Raw genomic sequence first — 22,773 nt, 5'->3', positions numbered from 1 at the left:
TTTTAAAACAGTGTACCTTTATAATATATACAAACTTTTCTTAAAAATGTCAATAGTCAAAAATTAGAGATGAACAATTCATTTTAAGAAAATTAATAATTCATATTTTTTCTGGATATGATCTATTAGAATTCCATCTTATTAAGTACATATAAAAATTATTTTACAATTTATTCCTCTCTATCATTTACCACCTATCTATTCAAAAAAAAACCTAATAGAAATCATGAGCACCTCTGTGATGCGATTATTTCTTTTTAAAAAATCCTGAGTTTTTTCCGTAAGAATTAGTCTGTAAATGCAATTAAAAGGATAGAATCAAAGCATTATTGAATATTTTTAAACAGTTATTCACTTTATTTTAAACGAGATAATGAAGATATAAGAATGGAACAAGTCTCTATGCAATACATGAAGAATATTTTTAAATATACAAAATTTTATGAACAAAAAATAACTTCCAAAAAAGACAATGAAAATGTTTTTCAACTTTTTAACAATCAAGATATATTGGCTTTTTTTTAAAAAGAGGAAAACTCATTTCAGAAAATGCTTCTTCATTGAAGCAAACATAAAATTTTTATCAGCCACTACATAACTACAGTAAGGTACCGATTATCCGGAACGATCGGGACCATCGCTATTCCGGATAACTGATTTTTCCGGTTTTCTGAATCGCTGCAAAAAGCAGTTTTTTTTATTGTTAAACCCAACTAAAAAAAAAAAATTTTGGAAATAATCATAAAAAGAAGAAAAAACGATGAAGTAATACACTAATGATTATTTCCAAAATAATGGTAAGGTAAACATCTTTCAAAAAAGAAAGAAAAATCCTAAAATATTATGAGGAAAAAAAATATTCTTTAAAAAAATGGCGGGAAAATTTATCGAATTTCATTCCGGTTTTCCGGTTTTCTGATTTCCGGATAACGGGTTCTGTACTGTATTTATATAAATGATTAACATTAAAATCTTCATTAAAATAAGCTTTTGCACTTAGTCAGTTCATAAAAAATAAACTGATAAATACAAACATATTCTCATCACAGGGTGCGTAGCTGAATCTTTCAACAAAAAATAAGCACTTTTTAAGCACTAAAAATATTTTAAAGCATTACATACATTAACAAAATGCAATATAATTTTCAAAGACTTTACATGATCATGACAAAATAACTAGTTTCTGATAAAGAACTTTTTTCTTGATTATATTAGCCAACATAAAAAAAGATCGAGAGATTTTCAGTGGGTGGAAAATGAAGCCTGAAATTGAGAATATGTTGCAAAATGCAGCAGAGTTGCCCTTGAGAGTGCAAGAATCTCACCAAACCCAGCTCAGTAGACGCACATGCGGACCCAGAAGTATTTCATCAAACATGTACAATGATTGGCACTTTCATACACTACAGAGTGACAAGTATGCCTAAATGCAGTGTTTGAATGAATTGTGAAGACATTTAATAGAACAATATGAAAACCGCGCTTATACATAATACGTAGTAAAAATCAACATTGTAAAGAAAGAAATCTTATTTTCGATAATTCTATATTAAGAAATCTTATTAAACATCTTTTAAAAACTCCCTATAAGAAATGCGCCTTTAAGGGTTTTTAGAGAACAAAAATCGCAAATAGGTACATTTAAGCTCTTTTTAAAAATGCTACGCACCATGAATCAGCAATTATAAAACAATTAAAATGTTTGGCAAAAATATTTTTTTTAAGTTGATATACAAAGAAAATATAATAAAATTAAAATATGCAAAAATATTAAAACACTTTACAAATATTAGCAAAGGGAAGAAAAAAGTACCATTAAAACTTCATGTATTTTGTTCAGACATTCCACAGCAAATATTTGGTTTCAACTGATTAGATTCACAGGCAGAACAAGCGTTTTCTACAATTTTGTCCTGATCAACATCAGCTAACTCAGTTGGGCCACTAATTTTAGATAAATTATAACATTTGTCACTTCCAAAACACGAATTGTTTCTTCTACAAGGAGAATTATCATTTGCAACATGCTTTTTACAAAATGTACAACTCTTTAGTTCTTCTCCAACTTTCGACACTTGATCAGGATGATATTCTATTGGTGTTCTTTTACAGTCTTTACAAGTTAACTGAGAAGCACAGAGACAATCTTCTTCAGAGCCATATTTTGAAGTAACATTTTCATTACATTTGATTCGATTCGGGGAGTCGCAACTACAATCTTTATAAGATTTATTTTTAAACAAGCCCGAAGTTTTACGATCTTCTCTATCAATAATTTCCTTAGATTTCTGTATGAAACCACCCAATGCACTAATAGTTCTAGTAGGTTTTACATCTTCAACATAATTTCGCTGAGTATAACCAGGTTCTATTGCACCCATAAAAAATGGTAACTTTATACGATAACCAAAAAACATTAAAATCAATAAAAATAAAAACCCTAAAAGTATTATAGTGCTTGAAAGAGATAAACCATCAAGCAACTGTTTTGCTGAAGCGTTTAATGCTTTTGATCCGGAATACATAGGCTGAAAGAGAGCTGCGGACAATGCTTCAGAGAATGCAACTGAAAAACTAACTTCCCAAATTGGATCCACCATAAGTGCCTCATAGTACTTTGTGCAATCGCTAACTCTGAAAAAACTTTTAAAATATTCTTGAATGGATTCAAGAAAACTGAAATCATTTTTTCTACACTCAGAAGGGATCGTCATTGATGCTAATTGAGCATGTTTATATGCAACTTTCTTTTGATACAAATGCATCCAATGCCAAAATATACAAATAAAAATGATACACCAAAATATAGTCCAAATAGGTCTGAGGATAAAAAGAATATAAAACAAATAAGCAAATAAACCAGTACCCAATAATACTAATAATCCGTATCCAAAATCATATGAAAAATTTGCCCAGTCATATGTTTCTTTACTAGTCACAGTTGTTTTAGATATCAAATTAGAAACAAGCTCATCAAGTTCTCCGATATTTAAAGTTTTAGTTGATATTGTTTTAAGTTCAGATAGGGAATCTGAATTAAGGGGAATGACAAGTGCACTGGGTTTAAAGAAAGAGTCAGTTTCAATTTTTAAAATCAACATTTTCAACCATCGAGAAATATATATGCTATCAAGAACGCATAATTGATGTTTAGGATTATGAAAAAGCTTGCCAGAATCTTTAATGACAATCTCAGTATTATCTTTTGACATGGCATTTAAGCCAATAACTTCACCGCTTATATCACTAAATACAGGCTTGTATTCATTGTCCATGTCTTTTGACTCTTGTGATGGTAATGACATATCGTAAGGGTCAACCCAATCATTTTGTGTTTTAGGTAACGTTTCCAAATAATTCTTAACAATTTCTTTTCTTTTTTCACGCTCGATATCGCCAATTTTAGCTTTCATTTTGCTGCCAGATGTTTTAATATTCGAATAATCATCTTCAATGAGCGCTAAAACATCACTACATAAGACAACCAAAATAAATAAACAAATCTTCGACATTGTATGTTGCTGGCGGGTTTTTAGTAGCCAGTTACATTTTAAAAACAAATATGAAATAAATAAAGATTTTATTACGAAATAACTATTACTGTATGCAACACTTTCACAGAATTTTTTTTTTTAAACTCAATACTGCGTGTTACTAAATAATGCTTCAAAAATCCCCCTTTTTTCTGAAATTATGTTTATGAAAAGATGCAAAGTTTGTAGCTCCAGCTCTACTGCATGTTTAGTATTCAATGTTTGACATGCTGCCATGTCAAACAACAGGTATAAAAAATTAAAATGTTACATTGATTGTTGTGACATTGGAAATTTTAAAAATTAAATACAGCTGTATGATCAGCGAAAAAAATATTTATAACATCTTTTGAACTGGAAAATACCTGAGACTTTAGTCTCTTGGCCACGTTGGCCTCCAAATTGTAATGCACTTATTTCTTGTAAAAATATATCTTTGGCAACAACTATCGTTTGTTTGGATAATCTAGTTTTTGTTTGGGAATTTTGTAAATACATCGGCAATTTTTGCCTGATTGGTATATATTAAAAAATACTATTATAAAAGGGTGACTGTGACTTAATGAACTTCGTTTTTCCATGCTTTTATTTTTTTATAAGTGTTTATTTTCTAAATTATTTAAGTATTTAATTTTTATAGTATTGTATTTTCTTTGTAAAACTTAACTTAATCTTAAACCAACCGTGTAAAATTATTTATTATCTGAATACATGTCATCAAGTAACGAAAAACGAAACAAAATGTATATAATTCTAACGTTTTCATTGCATAAAATATTTAATAAGATCTAGAAAATTTATTAGCTACTCACTACAGACACTATCTCGAATAAGTTATACGATCATAGGTAAGTCAAAATAGCATTAAAAAATTAATCATTTTGCTGAAAGTTGATTATATTTACTATTAGTTAAGCTTATCGGGTTCTACCTGTAATTATGAATTTTTATATTTTAGATTTTTTTTTTTTAATATGATGATAAATGCTCATGTTTGGTTCTTCCCGCTACCTTTAAATAATAAAACTGTAAGTATTGAAGATATTGATTAATTTAATTTTAGAATGTATTTTTATTATTAATGTAATGAAATTTTTTTTTGTTATAGAAAATATGATCTTTACCTTAAAAGATAAAACTACAATAAATCCTCGCAGGCAATCAACATTTTAATGTTTTTCAAATGGAAAATGACTTAAGATACTTTGATGCTGGAACTCGTACTCGTAATCGTCCAGTCATGAGATGTGAAACTGGGTATGATTATTCACCACATTCATTCCATTATTCTCCTCACTCATCATCTACAGGTAAAGAATACTTTATTTTACATTACTTATATTTTGCACATATATTTACACTTTGTATTTTACATTACTTATCTTTTAATTGCAATGCTAAAAGGCACAGAGCTTTTCCACAATTTATGTTCAAGCTTGATTTTCTTAAGATTATGTATGTGTTAATATTATGTGTGTGTTTCTATTATGAGAGGTTTTTAGTAAATCTTCAATTTATTTAAGAACTGATACCTTTAAAACTTTTAAGAAAAAAAACTTTTGGATGTATGAAAATCTTTATTTATTTAACTACTAACCCTCGTGACAGAATTGCGGCAGCACAGCAACATTGTAGCAGAACATTACATAGTTTTTGCAGAAAGATTTTTCATTTGGGAAGGGGAAATTTTTGGTTTTCCTTTCTGCATAATTTCTTGAAAAAAGTTTTTTTTTCTGCAAAATTTTTTTTAGAAGATGTCTTTTTTGCGCTTCAGAGAGGAAGGAAATAATCGTGATTTTTCTAATCTCAATTGAGATTTTTTTTTAAAAAAAAAATCTTTAATGACTTTCTTCAGCTAGAATTTCAAAATATTAATCTAAAATAAAAAATTCAGAAATTGCGAAAGTTTAAAAGATAGTTAACTGTAGAAATGATGTTCTTTCTTTCCTTTTTTTTCATTTAAAGAAATCCATATTTTACATACACTTATTTGAGGATCTCTTTTTTAAAGATTCGTGATTTTTATTTTGACAGTTGCTGCCATTTTACGATTTTTAATTTATGTATGAATTTTAATTTATCTACGAATTTTAATTTACTATCGTTTAATTTATTTACGAATTTTAATTTGTGTCTTGAGTTACAAAATTCGAAAAAGGAAATAATTAGTTAATTTTCTCCACCTGCAAAATGCGAGAAAATCGCATATAATATTAGAATTAAAAAAATATTATTTTTACAATGAAAAATTTTTATACATTTTTATTCTTTACTTTCTTCTCTAAACACAACGTTTCTGTTACTTTAAATTAGTAATTGATATAATTAAAAGTATCTGAAAGCAAAATATTAGTGCTAACAAAGTTTGTCACAGAAATCCCGAAAAAATTCTGCCACAGGGCTACTAACTTAGTTACTTATTTTGAAAAATCTTTCTAAAATTTAAATATTAGAGAAGATTTTTCTATTCATAGCTGATTCAAAATGTTCAGTAAGTGTCAACACTGTTTAAGTGTCATGACAATTAAATAATAAGATAATAGAATAAATGAAAACTGTATACATTTCATTTACTGAGTAGTAATATGATATATAAAAGACTCAGACATTAAAAACTAAGCCTATTTTGAATGATATAATTAATATATGTCATTAGTTGCTAGTGAAATTTACTTCTACATTTTATGTTTATGCTAACTTTAAAAATAAGTATCGGAAAATAAGGATCCTTTGTTTGAATATCAGAATAATTTTAATGATTTTGTGTAAAAAGATTCTGAATATGAAAAAGTGCATCGGTCACAATATTTTATCAGCCACTGATGTGGTATGTTAGTTGAAAATTAGGGTCTAAAATTTAGTTGATTAATTTTTCTTGGAGATAGCTTATCAAATTTTTGAGTGAATGCATTGACTAGTAGTTTGGGAAACAAGTGGTTGACTAGTGGTGTAGAAAAAATATTTGTTTTGTCTAGTTACAAATGTAATGTTTAATTATTCTAAAAATTTATTTTAAAGTAGTATTTAGGGTCAAGATGCATCAAAATGTTTACATTTTTCCTAACTATGTACTGAATGTTAGTTTTAAATTTTGTATTGAATTTTGATTTAGAAGCATATATATTTATTATTTACATTTTAGAAGCAGTATTTAGGGTTAAGATGTTTGAATTTTTCCGAACTATGTACTGAATGTTAATTTTAAAATTTGGATTGAATTTTGGTTTAAAAGCATATATATTTATTATTTTTGTCATATGTTAAAAGAATACCATTTTTATCATCACATGCATCTTTCATCATTTATACATTTAAAGGGCTTTGCATTATGCTCGCCTACTCTAGAATTGCAGTTCTTTTCTGATCATTTCACAAATCTCAGTAGTGTGCAAATTTTTGCAAAAGCAGCAAGTTGATGGCAAGTATTGGAGTTGATTGATTTCTGACTTCTTGCTGAAAAATTAAAAGCTTATAATTTGGCAATTTTTAATTGAAAATCCTTAAACAATTAGCTGCTAACAAGGGTTAAATTTTATATTGGTAAAGATTTAAAGTGGAAATCTTTAAAAAAAAATTAGCTGTTAATATTAGATAATGTGGTTTGAATTTAAATGCTTTTATAAAATATGATACAAACATATCATACAGTATGGCTGAAAACTTAAGAATTTATTTATCCTCATTCTGCAGATTATTTTAATTAAGAGAACATTTTAATTAAGAATTTATTTTGATGGCAGGAAAAAAAACTGAAATTTGTTCTCTCTCTCTCTCGCATTTGATTGAGTAGACTGACTAAAGAACCTGAGAAGAAAATAATCTTTCTCTATTAGTTTAGGTAAATGTTACTATGGTTACCTTTAGCTAATAATCCAATAATTTCTTTTAGGACAGTAGACCATATAACTATATGTTATTTTCCATAGTAGACCATTTGTTATTTTTCAAGAGAAAGTCAAAAAATATGAATTTTTGTTTATCTTTTGAGAATATCTAAATTATATTCATTAGAAAGGTCCAATTTTAAACTAGTTTAAAATATTCTTAGATCAAAAGACCAGGATCCTTTTGTTTTACTTGACAAAAGCATATATGGCTATAAAAAAACATTATTTCGCAGAAAACCTTAAATATGTATATGTGTGTGTATTTATAGAGAAATGTATAGATAAAATAACAGTATAGGTGATCTAATAAATTTTATCTGATAATGCCAATAGCCAGGATAATGACACTTGAAATTTTGTAGCTGTTTACTTCTATTTTCTTCTACTTTTAGGAATGAAATTTATATTTATGTTGTTAATGTTTTTTTTTCTAAAGAAGCTCAGACTGAATAATATATTTTATGTTATGATTTAGTTTGTTATGATGTTAGTTTTGATGTTTGTTTAGTTTTGTTATGTTATGATTTAGTTTAGATTTTGTTATATATGTTATGATCTCTTTAAATGGGTTTTTCTCTGTAACTGTCTTCTGTGTGCCCACTGGAAGATATGTTATAACGAAATGGCTTACCAATCATATACTTAGACAAAAAAATTACCACTAGCACCATTTATGTAGGTTATAGAGAAATGAAAATAAGTGGCCAGGAAAAATGACATATTTTCTTGTGATATGTAAATTATTAACAGAAAATTTTTATTTATGAAATATTTTTTAAGTCATTTCTTGTGCAAATACACTAAAAATGCTAATATCAGTTTAGATGTAAAAAATTTAACGCAAAAAATGTAAAGGGAGTTTTAAAACAAGTAATTATTTAAAGTATTCTTTGTAAAATGTCAGGAAAATGACATTTAGAACCCAACATATATTTTTATTTGCATATAATTTTTAAAATTAGTGTAAAATCATCTTAAAAAGCTATTAATTATGGCCTTAACTGAAGTTTTAAAAAAAATTACCAATTTATAGTAGGATTTTTGCTGCATATACTGAAAGTTGTCGCATTTGATAAGAATCGCCCTTGTGTTTGTGCATACAAACTGAATCCTATGTATTGAAAGATCTGTGACATTCTTATTGCTGTCACTATTATTTTCCTTTGTCTAGAATAATTTCTACAAAAAAGCTGCACTGCATTTGATTTCTTTTGTTAAATTTTAGCTCCTTTGCAAATTAGTGATGATAGAGTGCAAGAATGGGAACTACCTCGTTCATATCAAGTTGGTTACAGAACTATACATCCAGAATATATTCCACGTCATCCTCTACCTTCACAGCCATCGCAGACATGCTATCTGCCAAATACTTCTACTGAATGGCATCGAGAAACTGCACAAAGATCTCAAAAACAAACAAAAAGTAAATTTAAAAATGTTTTCTTTGATTGGGTGAAATACATGCAAAAATTTAGTGTGCCAGTTTAGTTTTATTCATAACAAAATTTTTACTGAATGCATAAACTGATAAATGGCCAACAAACTGATTTACTGTAATGAGTTCTAAAGTAATGAAATGTTAGGCTTAATGAAAAATTTTAGAGGAATGGTTGGTTGATATAAAAAAATAAATTCCATTTAAAATTCAGCTTTAATTTAATGAGGAATTTTTCCTAAATTTCTGAAAAATTGATTTTAAATTAAACTTTTAAAATCATTATCCTTTGAAACACATTTTTGAATTTACAGTAACACTTTTATAATATTAGATAAATAAGTTTTTATTTTTTACTCTTTAAAATTTATTGCTTCTAATAAAATCATATTATTTTTCTCTTACATAGAAGAAGACATATGCGTTTTATTAATGAATAAAGTTGTGCTGTGTGTTGAATGTGAAAATCCATCTCAAGCAACTGTACAAGAACTTATGGAATTGATATTACAAGATGATCAAGATCTTTCTCTACCTACAAGTGCTAGAGATGTATTCTCCCTTTGGCTTGTTTCTCCTATGCTTGGTAATTTATATTAAATAAAATATTTTCATAAATTTACACGAACCATTCGAATAATTAGTAAAGTTAATAAAATTTTTGGTACACAGGAATTGTTTTATACAATTTTATAAAATGATTATCATAGAGTTAAAAGTAATAGCTGTTTTTAAGTTATATTTAGGTTAAGGTCAATCAAGTCCAGATTAAGTAAAATATTCAGTGAAGGTTAATTTTTGAAAATTTAAGTCAAAAGTAAGTTAATTGATGTAAAAAAAATAAACTTTAAATTAAGAAATGAAACTTTTTTATTTATTTTATAAATCTGAGTAAATTTAATATAGCATATTAAAAACACAACTAGTACTAATTGTAAAAGTTTAATTTTTGATTTCGGGCAATGTACAAGTGCACCCTCTTGCTTCAGAGTCTTTTGCTATATTGAAGATAAGAAACCTAACATATTGAATTGAAGATTTTAATTTTTAAAATCTTCAATTCAAAAGTTTAACAATAATTACTAATTATAATATGCTGATTATTCCTGGTAACATTATTGTTTTTTATTTGTAAGAATTACAGCTAACAAGTTTCCAAAGACCGTATCACACACGACAACAATGGATGACCCTGCTTTTGAAGTATACATCTGCTACCACTAAACACCTTGATAAAGGTTCAGTTCTTTTTATATTTTAGTTTCTTTGTTTTTTGCTCCAAGTAAACTTTTTTTTTTTAATTTACATTCTTGTGCAATTTTTTTTTTATTGATTCTATTTATGATTTTATTAGTAAAATATATTTTAAAATCTATTGATAATGTTAAATTTTATTAATAGACAATGGGTATAAATTTATTCTAATGGTTAGTATTAATTTCTTCTAGTTATTTATTAACTGTAGTTCTGATTTTAAGCATAAACTAAATATTGAAGTAGAAAGATGTTTTTCCAATTCTTGAATGGTTATAAATTTGTTTTGCATTGCCAGGGATATTAAACGTTTCCTCATAATTGAAATGAAAGTATTAGCCTTTTTCAGACTAATTAAAAGGTAGAGATATGAATAAAGAGCACTAAATGAGAATGTGAAGTAACTCAAAAATGTGGAAGAATTTAATAAGAAGTTAAATTTGGAATTGAAGCATGTGATAAAGCTTCCAGTGTGGTAGTGCCATCTCCTCTTATGTAATACCTATGGTGCTATGGTTATGTAATACCTATGTTTCAGATATCTTGCATCATATGCTCTTTCATTGCTCTTATAGTTTTCATCTAATGTACTGATGTCCAAATGCAAGTTAGCAACTTGATTATTTGTTTGCATATATTTGCTGTTAAAACTCTATAAGTAGTAGTGTAGAATTATGATTATAAAAAAATTTTCTCATCAAAAATAAGAAATATTTTTGAATAATAAGGGCTTTAAAAAGTTTAAATGTAACTTATCTTAAAATAAAATTCGAGGTTATCTTTTTCTGCAAAAGTTGTATTATCAAGTTGTGTTATCAATTTAATTAAAGTAATTTAAAATTTTGAAAATTTTAAAGAAAGTTTTTTTCATCCAAGACTTATTTTAAAAAGTATTTAATGAGCTTTTAAGAATTTCTTATTGTCATAAATAGACAAAAATCATTTCAATTAAAACAAATCATTCTTTAAAAACTAATACATCACTTTGCTTGGGAAGAAAAGGGTTTGTGTTAGTTTTAGTTGGGGTAAAGCATGCCATTAACCCACTGGCGGTTAAGGAAATGGGCAAAATTGGGAGAATGTTTCCCACCTACACACAGTTCCTCTATCCATTAACATGGGAAAACCGGTTTTGCTCTGCTGAGAAAACTGCAGGCTAAAATGCGACTTATTACGTGCAGAACCGTCAGTGGGTTAATTAACTATCTAAAGATGCCACACTTATTTCACATATACCCACATAATACAAATTGATAACTTTGACCAGCTGGACTGTTCTAATCTCATCATATACAATCCTTAAAAAATATCATATTCAACTTTATCTAAGAATAACTACTGCCATTTATCAGTATAAAATCAAATTATTTACTCTTTCATACTCTATAAAAACAATATAAAATTTTTTCAATTACACATAATTTTTCAACATAGTTTCTTAATTTTTGCTTTCTATCAAAGTTTTTTTAATGTTGTGTTACTTTGCCTTGTATTATAACACACATCTTATACAATGAAATGAGAAAAAAAAAACTTGATCTAAGCATGATTTAACTGAGAACATGATTTATCTCTTAATATAAGTTTGATCTAATGATTTTCATTCACTAAAAGTCATTCTTAATCGTTAGAAGGGAATAATAGTTATCAGATTTCTACCTCCCATTTTTTTATGCCTAGAATTTCTTATATCTTAAACACTTAAAAAGCTGGTGATCAGATCAAAAGTTATTCAGAGTAAAGGAATTTTTTCTTTTTGCTGGCTGTGCCTAGAAACTGAATAAAATCAATGGTAATATTTTTCTGTTTTAATTAAAAATAATTTGTTGTGTTTTTATTAAATATTAAATTTTTATGTGATTTTTTTTTATTGAAAAAATAGCTTATATTTGCACATTTTCATTTATAAAACTTGCTTCACTCGTAGAATTATTTGCTACACTTAAAAAAGCATTGCAAATGAAAAAACTAATTGTAGTATAAAAAAGAACATCCAGCCTGAAAAAATCTTAAATAAATTGCAAACTTTACTTAATCTTAAACAAAGGTTCCTAACAGGAGAAGGATCTCTCATAAAGAGTTAGATTTAATACAAAATTTACTTAATTTGCCTGTTTAAAAAGTGGAACTTCTTGAACTGAAATTTAATTTCCTTGCTAAAGACATTTTTTAAAAGAAATCAGTCACTGAGTCTTATCTTAGAGTGGAGGAAGTGCTTTTAAAAAATATTTTTACCATTTATGTTGACTCATCTTTGTTACACATACAGACAACTAAAAGAGTAAAGACAACTTAGACATTAAAAGTGACTTGTGTTGAACCTTTCCAAAACTTCTCCATGCATCCAAGAAATAGAAAAAAAATAATATTCTGTCAGTACATTGTTTCCAATTGTAACAATTAATCGTGTGTTAGGCTTTTCAACTCTGTTGCAAATTAGAATATCTCAAGGAAATAGATTGAATATTGCAAGTGACCTACATTGTTAACTCCATGCATTCAAGAAATAACAAATTAAAATTCACAGGTGTTTTGTTGAATAAAAAGTGATTAATATCACCTGTAATAATAATTTTTTCCTAAGAATTTAAATATTTTTCAATTATTTTGTTTAAATAATTCGTTTGGGAACTTAACAATTATTGGTGTACATCAAAATATTTTTTGTGCATTTGTTGTTTAATTCTTGAAGCCATGTTAAGAAATAATCTGAACCTGAGAGATGTTTTGAGTTTTGGAAACAGATGAATGAACTTCTAGCAATAGTGAAAAAAGAGAATAGGTCAAAATATGTTGGGAACCAATGATCTTATTTATTGCTAAACAATGAACTATAGTTTTTATAACCATTGTAGTTCCAACCAATTTATCTATTTAACTTTACAAACATTTCATTTTTTGAAAGATTGTAAATTTGACAATTATGTGTTAAAGATAACCTTTATGTAACTATTCTAAACTGCTTAAATGCAATCAACATAACACTGCAATTAAATTTGGCATGCAACTATTACCTTTCATATTCTAAAAGTTAAGCAAAAATTTTCTTGTTATCTCTAAAACAAGTCAGAATTGTAACTTTAGCTTAGAGCTGAGGCTCTTAATTAAAATAAAATAAATATCAAAGTTTCAAATAATATTGAATAATAAGTTACAAATAGGCTTGAAAATTTATGTTCATGCACAATTTAAGATATAAACAAAAATAGAAATAAATATATTTAATGATGTATTGAACTTTTAATGTAAATATAAGTTAAAAATCATTATGTCTAAATTATAAATTGTAAAATACAATTTTATGAAAATCATGCAATCGGAAACACAAAATTTTCAAAAAGAAAAATCATTTTTACTGATGATGAAAAATGTACTTTGAAAATATTTTAGGTTAAAAAAAATGTTCAATGTATTTTCTTAGTTGTTATAATTATCATAATAATTTAGAAATAATCAAATGTGTTAAATCATAATATTTCAGATGAACCAGAACTGTACTTGAAGAGAAATGTGTTCTATGATAAGCAGGATGAGATGCGAGTAAGTTTTTTTCCTATTTGTTTTATATTTCAAATATGTTAATGTCTTTGCATGTAGTATATAAAGTTTGCAACACATAAGTTTTTAATATACCAAATATATTAATTTAAATTTATTAAATGCTCTAAAATGTAAAGGTAGAAAAACCTTTTTTAGGTGTATAATAAACATTTTGAATAAATTATCTTATTATTTAATCTTTTAGTTTAAAATAAGAACATTTAATACAATTAAGCCCTGTTTATATGTTTCTCATTTATCTACTTTTTCATCACAGTTCCTGTTTAATATTATTCAATGTAGCAAAAATGAAATATTTTGTATATGCTATGCAAATTATTGGTTTTCCTCTTACTAAAATATGCAAATTTATATCTTCTGGCATATTTTATTTTTCTTGTTAGGACTTAAATCGTAATATTTTTTTTTTATTAATTTCATAAAAAAAATTATTTTAACTCAATTCAAGTTGAGTAGCCAACCAAAAAAGTTTATTAAATATTCAAAAAATAGCTGAACAAAATTTATGAATACTAGTTACAGGACATGAATGACTTACCTAGTTCTTGTTCAGCATTCAAATAGAATAGAAAAACGACTATCCTTCTTTTAAGTCATGATATTTTCTTTTAATATTCACTTTATTTTCTAGATCTGTGATATGAAAATATTGGAACTTCTTTATGAAGAAGCTAAATATAATGTACTTAAAGGACGTTACCCCTGTGAAATTCAAGATTGTGATGTTTTGGCTGGTATTCAAGCTCGCTTAGAACTTGGTCCTTTTAATCCTCAAATTCACACTGCGGAATTTTTCAGGTAATTCATCAGATAAATAAATCCTAAATTGTTTTTTACAACATTTGCTGCTAGTAATTTTTTATTTTCTATTTTGAAATGTATAAGTTAGACCAAATTTTAATGAATAGAGTTAACTTTGAATTTAATTGAAAAAAATTTTAAAAGTACTGATTTAATGAAATAATTATCTTCTTTGATTAAACAAGGAACTTATGAGGATATTAAAAATTTTATTAAAATTAAAAAGAAAAATTTTAAAATAAAGTTTATAAAAACAGTTTTGTTAAAAATATTTTCTAGATTGTGACATCATGTACTCAAGCTCACTTAGAATTAGTTTTTTTTTATCAGCAATATCATACTGTTAAATTCTTTAGGTAATTAATCTGATAAATAAATGTTGAGGTGCATTAGCTTTCTGGTTTTTTTAATTTTTCTTTTTATAAGTCATATCAATTTTCAATAAATTAAATTTACTTTAAATTTAATCACAAAAAATATAAGAACTGACTTAATTCAATAATGACTTTCTTAAGCTAGGAACAGGTTATTAAGAATAATATATGTATATACCGTAATTTTGGGGAGTAACGCCTCCCTGGTATATACGTCAAGCCCAAAAAAATAATTTTTGTTGGGCACGCCACACCATCGTACATACCACGTCGGATTTTACTTTACTAATGCAGGTATTGATTACAGATATCACTATACATCAAAATCAGAGCTCTCCATATCGGAGCAAAATAAGTTCATCAGTTCATTTCACAGACTATTATTTTATGAAGCAAATTGTAGCTTTTTTTTTTAAAGTGATACTTTTCTGATTCCACTACGTTTTGAGTTTGTTTTTTTCTTTTTTTTCACTTATCATGATAAATTTCATACTCAATATGTTAGTTCTTTTTATTCATAATTTATATTCGTAATTTTTTTTAATTCACTTAGTCTTATAATATTCTGCCTTGTCAGGGGTTCTAATATTTATTATAGTGCTTTTTTAACTATCGTTTCCATTTGGTAATTTTCAAGAGTTGTTTTTATTTAATTTGATTAATAAGTTTTCCTTTTATTTTATCGTTTTCTTTTTTCCTTATAATTAGGCATGAAATATAATGCGTTTTTTTAATCATTGGTTTTATTTTATATATAAGTTAATTTGGTGATTTTAATAAATCTTCCAAAAAATATATATGTGAATTTTTTATTTTTTAAGCTTGTTTTTCTCGTCTAAATGTGTAGATGTTTTTATTAATTTAAATGCTATTTTTCTGCCATTTTTTTTATTTAGGAGAGCTTCTTTTCTTTCTTTTCTCATTTTAAAATATGTTACTCTTTTTCATTGTAATTTCGGTTCAATAAAACATCGATTAACAAAACTCTTTATCCAATACAGAAAATCGGGAAATTCAGCCATCCGGGATAGTGATGGTCCCGAGTATCATGGATAATTGGTTTTTTTTAACTGTAATCAGGGGTAGCAGCAAAGTTTTTTAAAATTTTAGGGTAATTTTAGGAACTTTTTTCAAAAAATTTTAGGTAAATTTTAGGGGTAATATATGATTTTGCTAGGATAAAAGCAGATCACACGGTAGTTTATTACATAACAGAAGATTATTACAATTCATCCACACATATAAATGATTGCTAGCCATAAAATAAAGCTCTGAAATTTATTAAGTCAAGAATGAAATCTCTAAAGTGTAAAAATGAAATTTCAACTTTACATATTACCTATCAGAAATTAAGTGCATAATTCAGGAACAGGCAAAAGTGAGAATAAATCAAGAGAAAAAATAAATTAACACCAACTTGGATTTTTATTTAATTTTTACCTTCTTAATCAAAACTTTATTATTACCCTTTACCTTACTTTATTAAGAAAAACTATTGTGTGATATTATTAGATTTCAAATCAGCAATTTATATTTGAAGTTAAGAGAAAAACAAATTAATCATGATCATTTTTCTAATATATTCTTGATATGATTTGTGAGATTCTTTTACTGCCCTCAATAGTGTTGTGGTGATCTTCAACACTCCTCCATAATTTTGAATGGTATCTTTGTTTAGTCTAAGAGACATAATAGTACTCTCATGGTGACTCACATTAAGCATTGCTTTATTTATCGAAAAACCTCTCTCAGGATCAGAATTCCCATGTGGCAAAATTAAAACAGTTTTAATTAATGTAGTTAAATTCTTATATTTTAGATTATTGCATTTTTATTTATATTTAGCCTATAACTCTAATTTTTTAGGAACACCAACAAACTTTTATCAGATTTTTAGGAATTTTAGGGTTTACACATAGTTTTAGGAATTTTAGGGGGAATGCGACCCCTGTGTAATAGAAAATTGAATCTAAGCTCAAATTAAATTTTGCTGTTCAAAAAGAAAGCTACTTTAAATTCCTTATTTTATATTCTTTATTTTATTTTCTGTATTTTTAAATTAAATTAAAATATTTGATTTATGAATGCTTTTATACGTTTATTTGTAGAAGTAAGATAAATGAGTATCTTCCTGATTATGCTTGCAAGAACCGTTGGGCTTTTCTTAATGTCAGCGCTAAGCCCGGTCCAGAACACAGACTTTTGGATAGATATAAAAGCATATCTGTTAACACTACCAGATATAAATTATTGCGAAAATACATGGAATTTTGTTGGGCTTTACCTTATTATGGGTAAGTGCACGATAAACCTAATTTTCTCATCTGTTATTTAATTTATAAAATAAAGTTACAACTTTCTTAAAAATTTCCATTAAAGCAAAACATTTCTTCGAATTTTGGGACTTCTTTAAGAATTCAAACCATGTTGTGCATTGAAACTCTTGAAATATGTACTTAATTTTTTCTGCTACTATTGTACATAAATTATTGTACTGTTTCTATTGTACTTAAATTTTTCTGCTACTTCCTACTTACTTTTGTTTCTTAAAAAATTCTTATTAAATTAAATAATTGTTTCAGAAAAAAGAAAAATGAGTATCATTTATCATTACTTAATAATTAGGTTTTGAAAACTCTTCTCTTGGTCATGGGACATCAAAGTGGTCGATATTGACCCCTGGGAATATGCAAAGAAACCTTCATCAAGCAGACACTCTTGGGACCAAAAAATTGTCTGCTTACAACAGCTGTCTGTTTACAGAAAGGGTACATTTATAACAAAGTTTAATGACATAAATTCTTTTTAGAACACTTGCAATGATATGAAAATAATTTCTTCTTCTTCTTCATAAGCGCAACAGCCTTTCACAGGCCAAGGCTGACTCGCAGATTTTCCTCCATCTGGCCCTGTCCGGTGCGACGGCCCGCCATCGGCTGACTCCCAATAGCTTGAGGTCCTTTTCAACGTCGTCTATCCATCTTGTAGGTGGTCGTCCCCTACGTCTCGTCCCTTCAATTGTGGAAAAAGTCACTTTTTTGGCAGGGACGGCATCAGAATTTCTGAAGAGGTGGCCCAGCCACCTAATATGAAAATAATTTAATAATCTATAATAACTGTTTACATTGATATTTATTTATACTTTAAAAACTATAATATTTACAATACCAAACAAATAGGTAAAGAAATTTGATATATATTCATAATTTCAAATGTATTGACAGAGAAATGAAAATGTTTTTCCTATATACAAAGATATTCAAGTTAGTCATATGATACCATATAGAAGCATTTAGTTCTACATCACTTCCTCAGTCAGTTCCAATTATTAGGTTTAAACCCCCTACTACCTCCCCATTGCTTGATAGGAAACATGTCAATACCTCCTTGAAGGTGAACCTCCCATGATGCACAGAACAGAAGAACACAGCAATATCTACTAGGCATTAAGCCCTATGGAGTTGTTAATCGATCATTTGTCAAGTGTCTGAATAAATGTTCAATTTATATGAACGCCTTGATGATTAGATTTCTGTTCTTTTTTTTAATGGGAGAGTACCCTAATAACAAACGTTTATGGAAAGGGTACCCTAATAATGAAGTTTAACACCATAAATTGTTTTTAGAATCTTTTCAAAGATATAGAAATAATTAAAAGATCTACAGCAACTACCTACAAGAATATTTATTTCAACCTTAAAAAATATTTTTGTCGATAAGAAAGAATATATTAAAAAGCTTGATATAAATACATAATTATAGATGTAGCTGGAGATAAATCAATATAATTTTCCTATTTGCTCAGTTATTCAACTTAGACATATGATACCAAATGGGAGCTTTTAGTCCTCAGTCCGGTTTCAATTATTTGGTGTACATCCCCTAACACTTACCTATCACTTGATAGGAAACGTGGTTCCTCCTTGAAAGTAAACCTCCCATGATTCACGGAAGAAAAGCAATGCATACCTGTAAGTCATGAGGACCTATGGAGTTGATTATTGGTCAATGAAGGGATACTAATGTTATTCACTCATGAAGAATTTAAAACTTTAGTGATGATTTTAAATTTTGCTTTGGAAATATCGAAAATATAAATATCCCAGAATGGATTATTGTGCCACTTTCTGTTCAAGTTGAAAATATTGACAGTCATTTCCAAGATTAAGTCAATGAATTATTAGTTGATCTTGAAGCAAAGATGCTTTTAAATAATGAGTAAATTTTAGATGAATATAAAGAGTACATGTAAAGTACCCTAAACTTTGTAATGCTACATTTTTCTTTTGCCGACTGGACTGTGAAGGGGTCTGGCCTTGCATCAGAAAGGTTCTGGGTTCGAATCCTGGGTAAGGCAGGGATGTTCTTTCATTCTTTATACTATCTGTTCTTACTGTGGGAGCAACGTTGACCCACCTAATATGGTGCCCCTGAAGGAGTGGCCAACAATACTGCCCTTTTAGATGCTTGTATTGATGAAAGGTCATTCCCCGGGTGGGCATTGAGGAAAAAAACGTTTTTCTTTTGTAATGCTACATTTCCAAGCTCATATATGATTGAATTTGGCTTCAGTCATGTTAATTCTATTTTAAAAAAGCAGAGAAATGAATTGAGAAGGGGATTTAGACTGAAACTAGCATATTTCAAACCAAATGTTGTAAATCTAGCCAATAATCATCAACACATCCATCTCATAGATTTCTGTTAAAATTTGATTTTGTCAAAATATAATAAATCATTTAAGAAACAGTTAATTAATTTTTAAAAGGGTGTCAATAAGATAATTATAAAATATTTGGAGGTCAATGATTAAAAAAGTTTGGCAGCATGGTCATGAAGTGAAAACTTTATTTTTAAGCTCCTAATTAAAATGTAAAGCTTTATTCGGCAAGTATTTCAGAAATCCTATGAGTCTTTTGAGTTTAAAAAGCGAAATTAAAATTTTAATTTTTTATGTGACTTTTAATTTCTTATGCTTCAGTCTAATATGGATGTTTTTTGCAGTTCAGCTTTCTTCCATGGCCAAGTTGAAAAACCCACGAAAGGTTTAGCTCTTTTGCTTGATCATTTTGATAAGAAGGTGTTGATAGGTATCAACCGAGAAGGTGTTCATTTAATAGATGCTGCAGACCATGTAAGTGTATAATTTTTTCATATTTCATATTTTTCATTTACTACTGTATGATTAATGTATTGTAATTTTTTCAATTATTTCTACTTCTTGTTCAAAGTTTTAACATTTTTTTGCTTAATAATAATGTAGAAGTAGGAAAAAAATCTTGGATATGCTTGATTGAGTCTTGCTTTAAATATGCTTATTAATTAGTACTTACTATCAATTAAGTAACAAAATGAGACACAAAAGAGTTTTTTACTTAAATAAACATATCCTTTTTCAATAGATTTAGTTTGTCTAACATCAAAATGTTGTGAAGATACTATAATTTGCTAAATTTCGCAAAATGAAATCATCAGATATTTTTGGATCTTTTATAAATGGTTATTTTTTTACCTTATTTCTTGAATGAAACATTTCCAACTCAGATGACTTGTAGGATTAGAAAGTAAAGACTTGTTGGGAATCAAAGATTTTCACAGCTAATAAAAAAGACCTTATCACATTTATTTCTTGCTTTTTGTTGTTCAATAATGATTAGAACAGTTATAATTTTAAGGAATATATCATATGAATTTTAATAGTTTTATATTACAGAATATGAAATTTGAAATAAAAGAATATGTTTTTTTTTTTTTAGATATAAAATAACCTTTCATAAATAGAAATTTAAGTGAAAGAATTTGAAAACAATTTTGTAATAGAAAGGATTAACCCCTTCCTTCTCGCTCCCGTGAAAATGACGGGGAGAAGTGTTCAGTAGTAACACGCCAATAAGAATAAAACTAATTCATTTCTTTTGCCTGGAAAACATTTTATTTCTCATTTTGCTCACCTGATGGCAGTACTAGGATATTTTTAAGGTAATTGTAGATAGTTAGTTTACTTTAAACTAGTTGCAGCACTAATCAAATACGTAATACAAATACAAAAAAATAGGCACTTTTACAACTGTTTTCTTGAAAACTAACCGATCGTTAAGAGGTTAAAAAACAAAGATCTTTTGATTGCTATTTCCCAAAAACTATATAACCTTCACTTTCTTTTTCAATTTTTGGACACTGATATAAGTTGCTTTACTGTTTTCAGTTCATAATTCCTATTTACAATCATCATTAAGTCTTTTTTTTTTTTTTTTTTTTTTGCTCTACTGTATATATTGTTAAATATTTAACAAGTATATTTTATAATTTAATATTTTATTAAAAAAATTTTGTTTTTCGAAATATGAATTTTAATATTTAGTTAATAAAATAAAATTTAAGTACATTGAATTTGAAAAATACAAAACACAATGGATCTCTTAAAAATATTTTTTTAAATAAAATGTAGCATTTTTCTATGCTAGTAAAAATTAAAGACCTGAATATTTTCACTAGAATAAAGTTATTAATTAAAAGTTTAAAGTAAAAAAGATTATTTCTGACTATAACATTTTTACAATAATATATTAAAATGTGTATTTGACATAGCTTGTTTTTGATTTTCTTAAAAACTGTTATTTCAGTATTAAATATTCCTTCATTGAATGAAATTACTGCCCAAAGCTAAAAAAAGAAATTTGTTTATGGTACGATTGTCTATAACGTTTTCCTTAACTCTGTAATTAAGTTCCTTTTGATCAAGTATTATATATTGTATTGTACATTTTTAAATCATTTATAATTAATGCTAATAAATTAAAATAATTACAGTTAATTGAAAGTATTGTATTTTTTTTAAAAATTACATAGTTCTATTAATTATATGGTTTATCTCCCCAGATATTTTTAATTTATAAATTAGTATCAATGCATACAATGCTTTTTGGTTCTTATATAATGGTTGGCTAAAGTTTGAAAATTTGTAATAGATTAGACCATTTTTTTAAATTTAAAATATAAAATATTTAAATGCAAGTATAAATTATATCCCAATTATAAACTAACAAAAGTACAATTGACTGACTGTAGCAACAATATCAACTTACAATTGACTGTGGTGACATAATAGCTTTGCTTCAATATTGTTCCTTAATTTTAAAAATTTTTATTCTTTTTTTTTTTTTTTTTTTTAAATAGAGGAATCACTTGTTAATTATATTCATTTCTTACTAAAGTGTTTGGTTTAAAAGCCTGATTAATATTTTCTGAAGTTTTACAGACAGAGGTTTTACAAAATGCATATTTAATGAAGCAAAAAACTTTTCTTCATTTTAATGATTAAGAAAGTTGAAAATTAACACAAACATTAAAAATAATTTATTTTATTGAGCTAATTTTGAAACTGATTGCTAAAAATTAAATTTTTCTATGCATGTATTGAATGTACAAATAAGTTCCCGCTGTTCATCACAAGATGGCACTACTAGAAGGTTACATAGAAATTGACTGGTGTTAAACGTCTTATTGTAAGTTTGTTCATCTGGTAACAATATTAACTTTAAAGTATTAGTGATTCTGTATTAGCATTACGTAATTGTTTTTGTGCAAAAATGCCAAGTTTTTTGCCAAATAAGCATTTGCGGAAACTTTTGATTTACTTCTTTCATTTGAAGAAATCTGCAACTGAGGCACATCGATTGCTTGGAGAAGCATATTGTGAGGCTGCTTTAAGTGAGAGAAGTTGTCGTGAGTGGCTTCAGAAGTTTAAAAACGGTAAGTTTGAGGTGGAAGACAATGAACGCAGTGAAAGGCTGAAAAGGACTAGGAATTGGAGGAATTATTGAAAGAAGATTTGTCCCAAACACAAAAAGAACTTGTTCTTACATTACAAGTGACTCAGTAAGCAATTTCAGATCATTAAAAATCGCTGGGAATGATCCAAAAACAAG

At 27.0% G+C, this 22,773-nt stretch overlaps 2 protein-coding genes across 2 annotated transcripts in view; one reads left to right on the top strand and one right to left on the bottom strand.

The window, feature by feature from the left end:
• Positions 1-329: 329 nt before the first annotated feature.
• Positions 330-3,751, bottom strand: LOC122269915 (uncharacterized). The gene has a single exon (XM_043045262.3). The coding sequence runs from the start codon at positions 3,510-3,512 to the stop codon at positions 1,824-1,826; it is 1,689 nt and encodes a 562-aa protein (XP_042901196.1). The 5' UTR covers positions 3,513-3,751; the 3' UTR covers positions 330-1,823.
• Positions 3,752-3,955: 204 nt separating this feature from the next.
• The window catches only part of Bili (FERM domain-containing protein 8 Bili), a 33,479-nt gene continuing 14,661 nt past the window's right edge, over positions 3,956-22,773 (top strand). The window contains exons 1-10 of the mRNA XM_016070375.4: positions 3,956-4,381; positions 4,492-4,561; positions 4,642-4,843; positions 8,646-8,843; positions 9,265-9,441; positions 9,992-10,093; positions 13,591-13,649; positions 14,302-14,468; positions 16,954-17,139; positions 19,850-19,979. Coding sequence (XP_015925861.1) covers positions 4,717-4,843; positions 8,646-8,843; positions 9,265-9,441; positions 9,992-10,093; positions 13,591-13,649; positions 14,302-14,468; positions 16,954-17,139; positions 19,850-19,979 — 1,146 coding nt within the window. The 5' untranslated portion in view covers positions 3,956-4,381; positions 4,492-4,561; positions 4,642-4,716. The remainder of the gene's footprint in view (positions 4,382-4,491; positions 4,562-4,641; positions 4,844-8,645; positions 8,844-9,264; positions 9,442-9,991; positions 10,094-13,590; positions 13,650-14,301; positions 14,469-16,953; positions 17,140-19,849; positions 19,980-22,773) is intronic.

Source organism: Parasteatoda tepidariorum, chromosome 12, assembly GCF_982258835.1.
Source record: "Parasteatoda tepidariorum strain Cologne lab strain chromosome 12, Ptep-v5.0, whole genome shotgun sequence".
NCBI lineage: Eukaryota > Metazoa > Arthropoda > Arachnida > Araneae > Theridiidae > Parasteatoda > Parasteatoda tepidariorum.
The sequence above is the reverse complement of the archived record's forward strand: the minus strand, read 5'-3'. Positions and strand labels throughout refer to the sequence as shown.

Excerpts from the sequence above, each read along its gene's own strand:
- LOC122269915 (XM_043045262.3), bottom strand. The coding sequence starts at position 3,512 with ATGTCGAAGATTTGTTTATTTATTTTGGTTGTCTTATGTAGTGATGTT.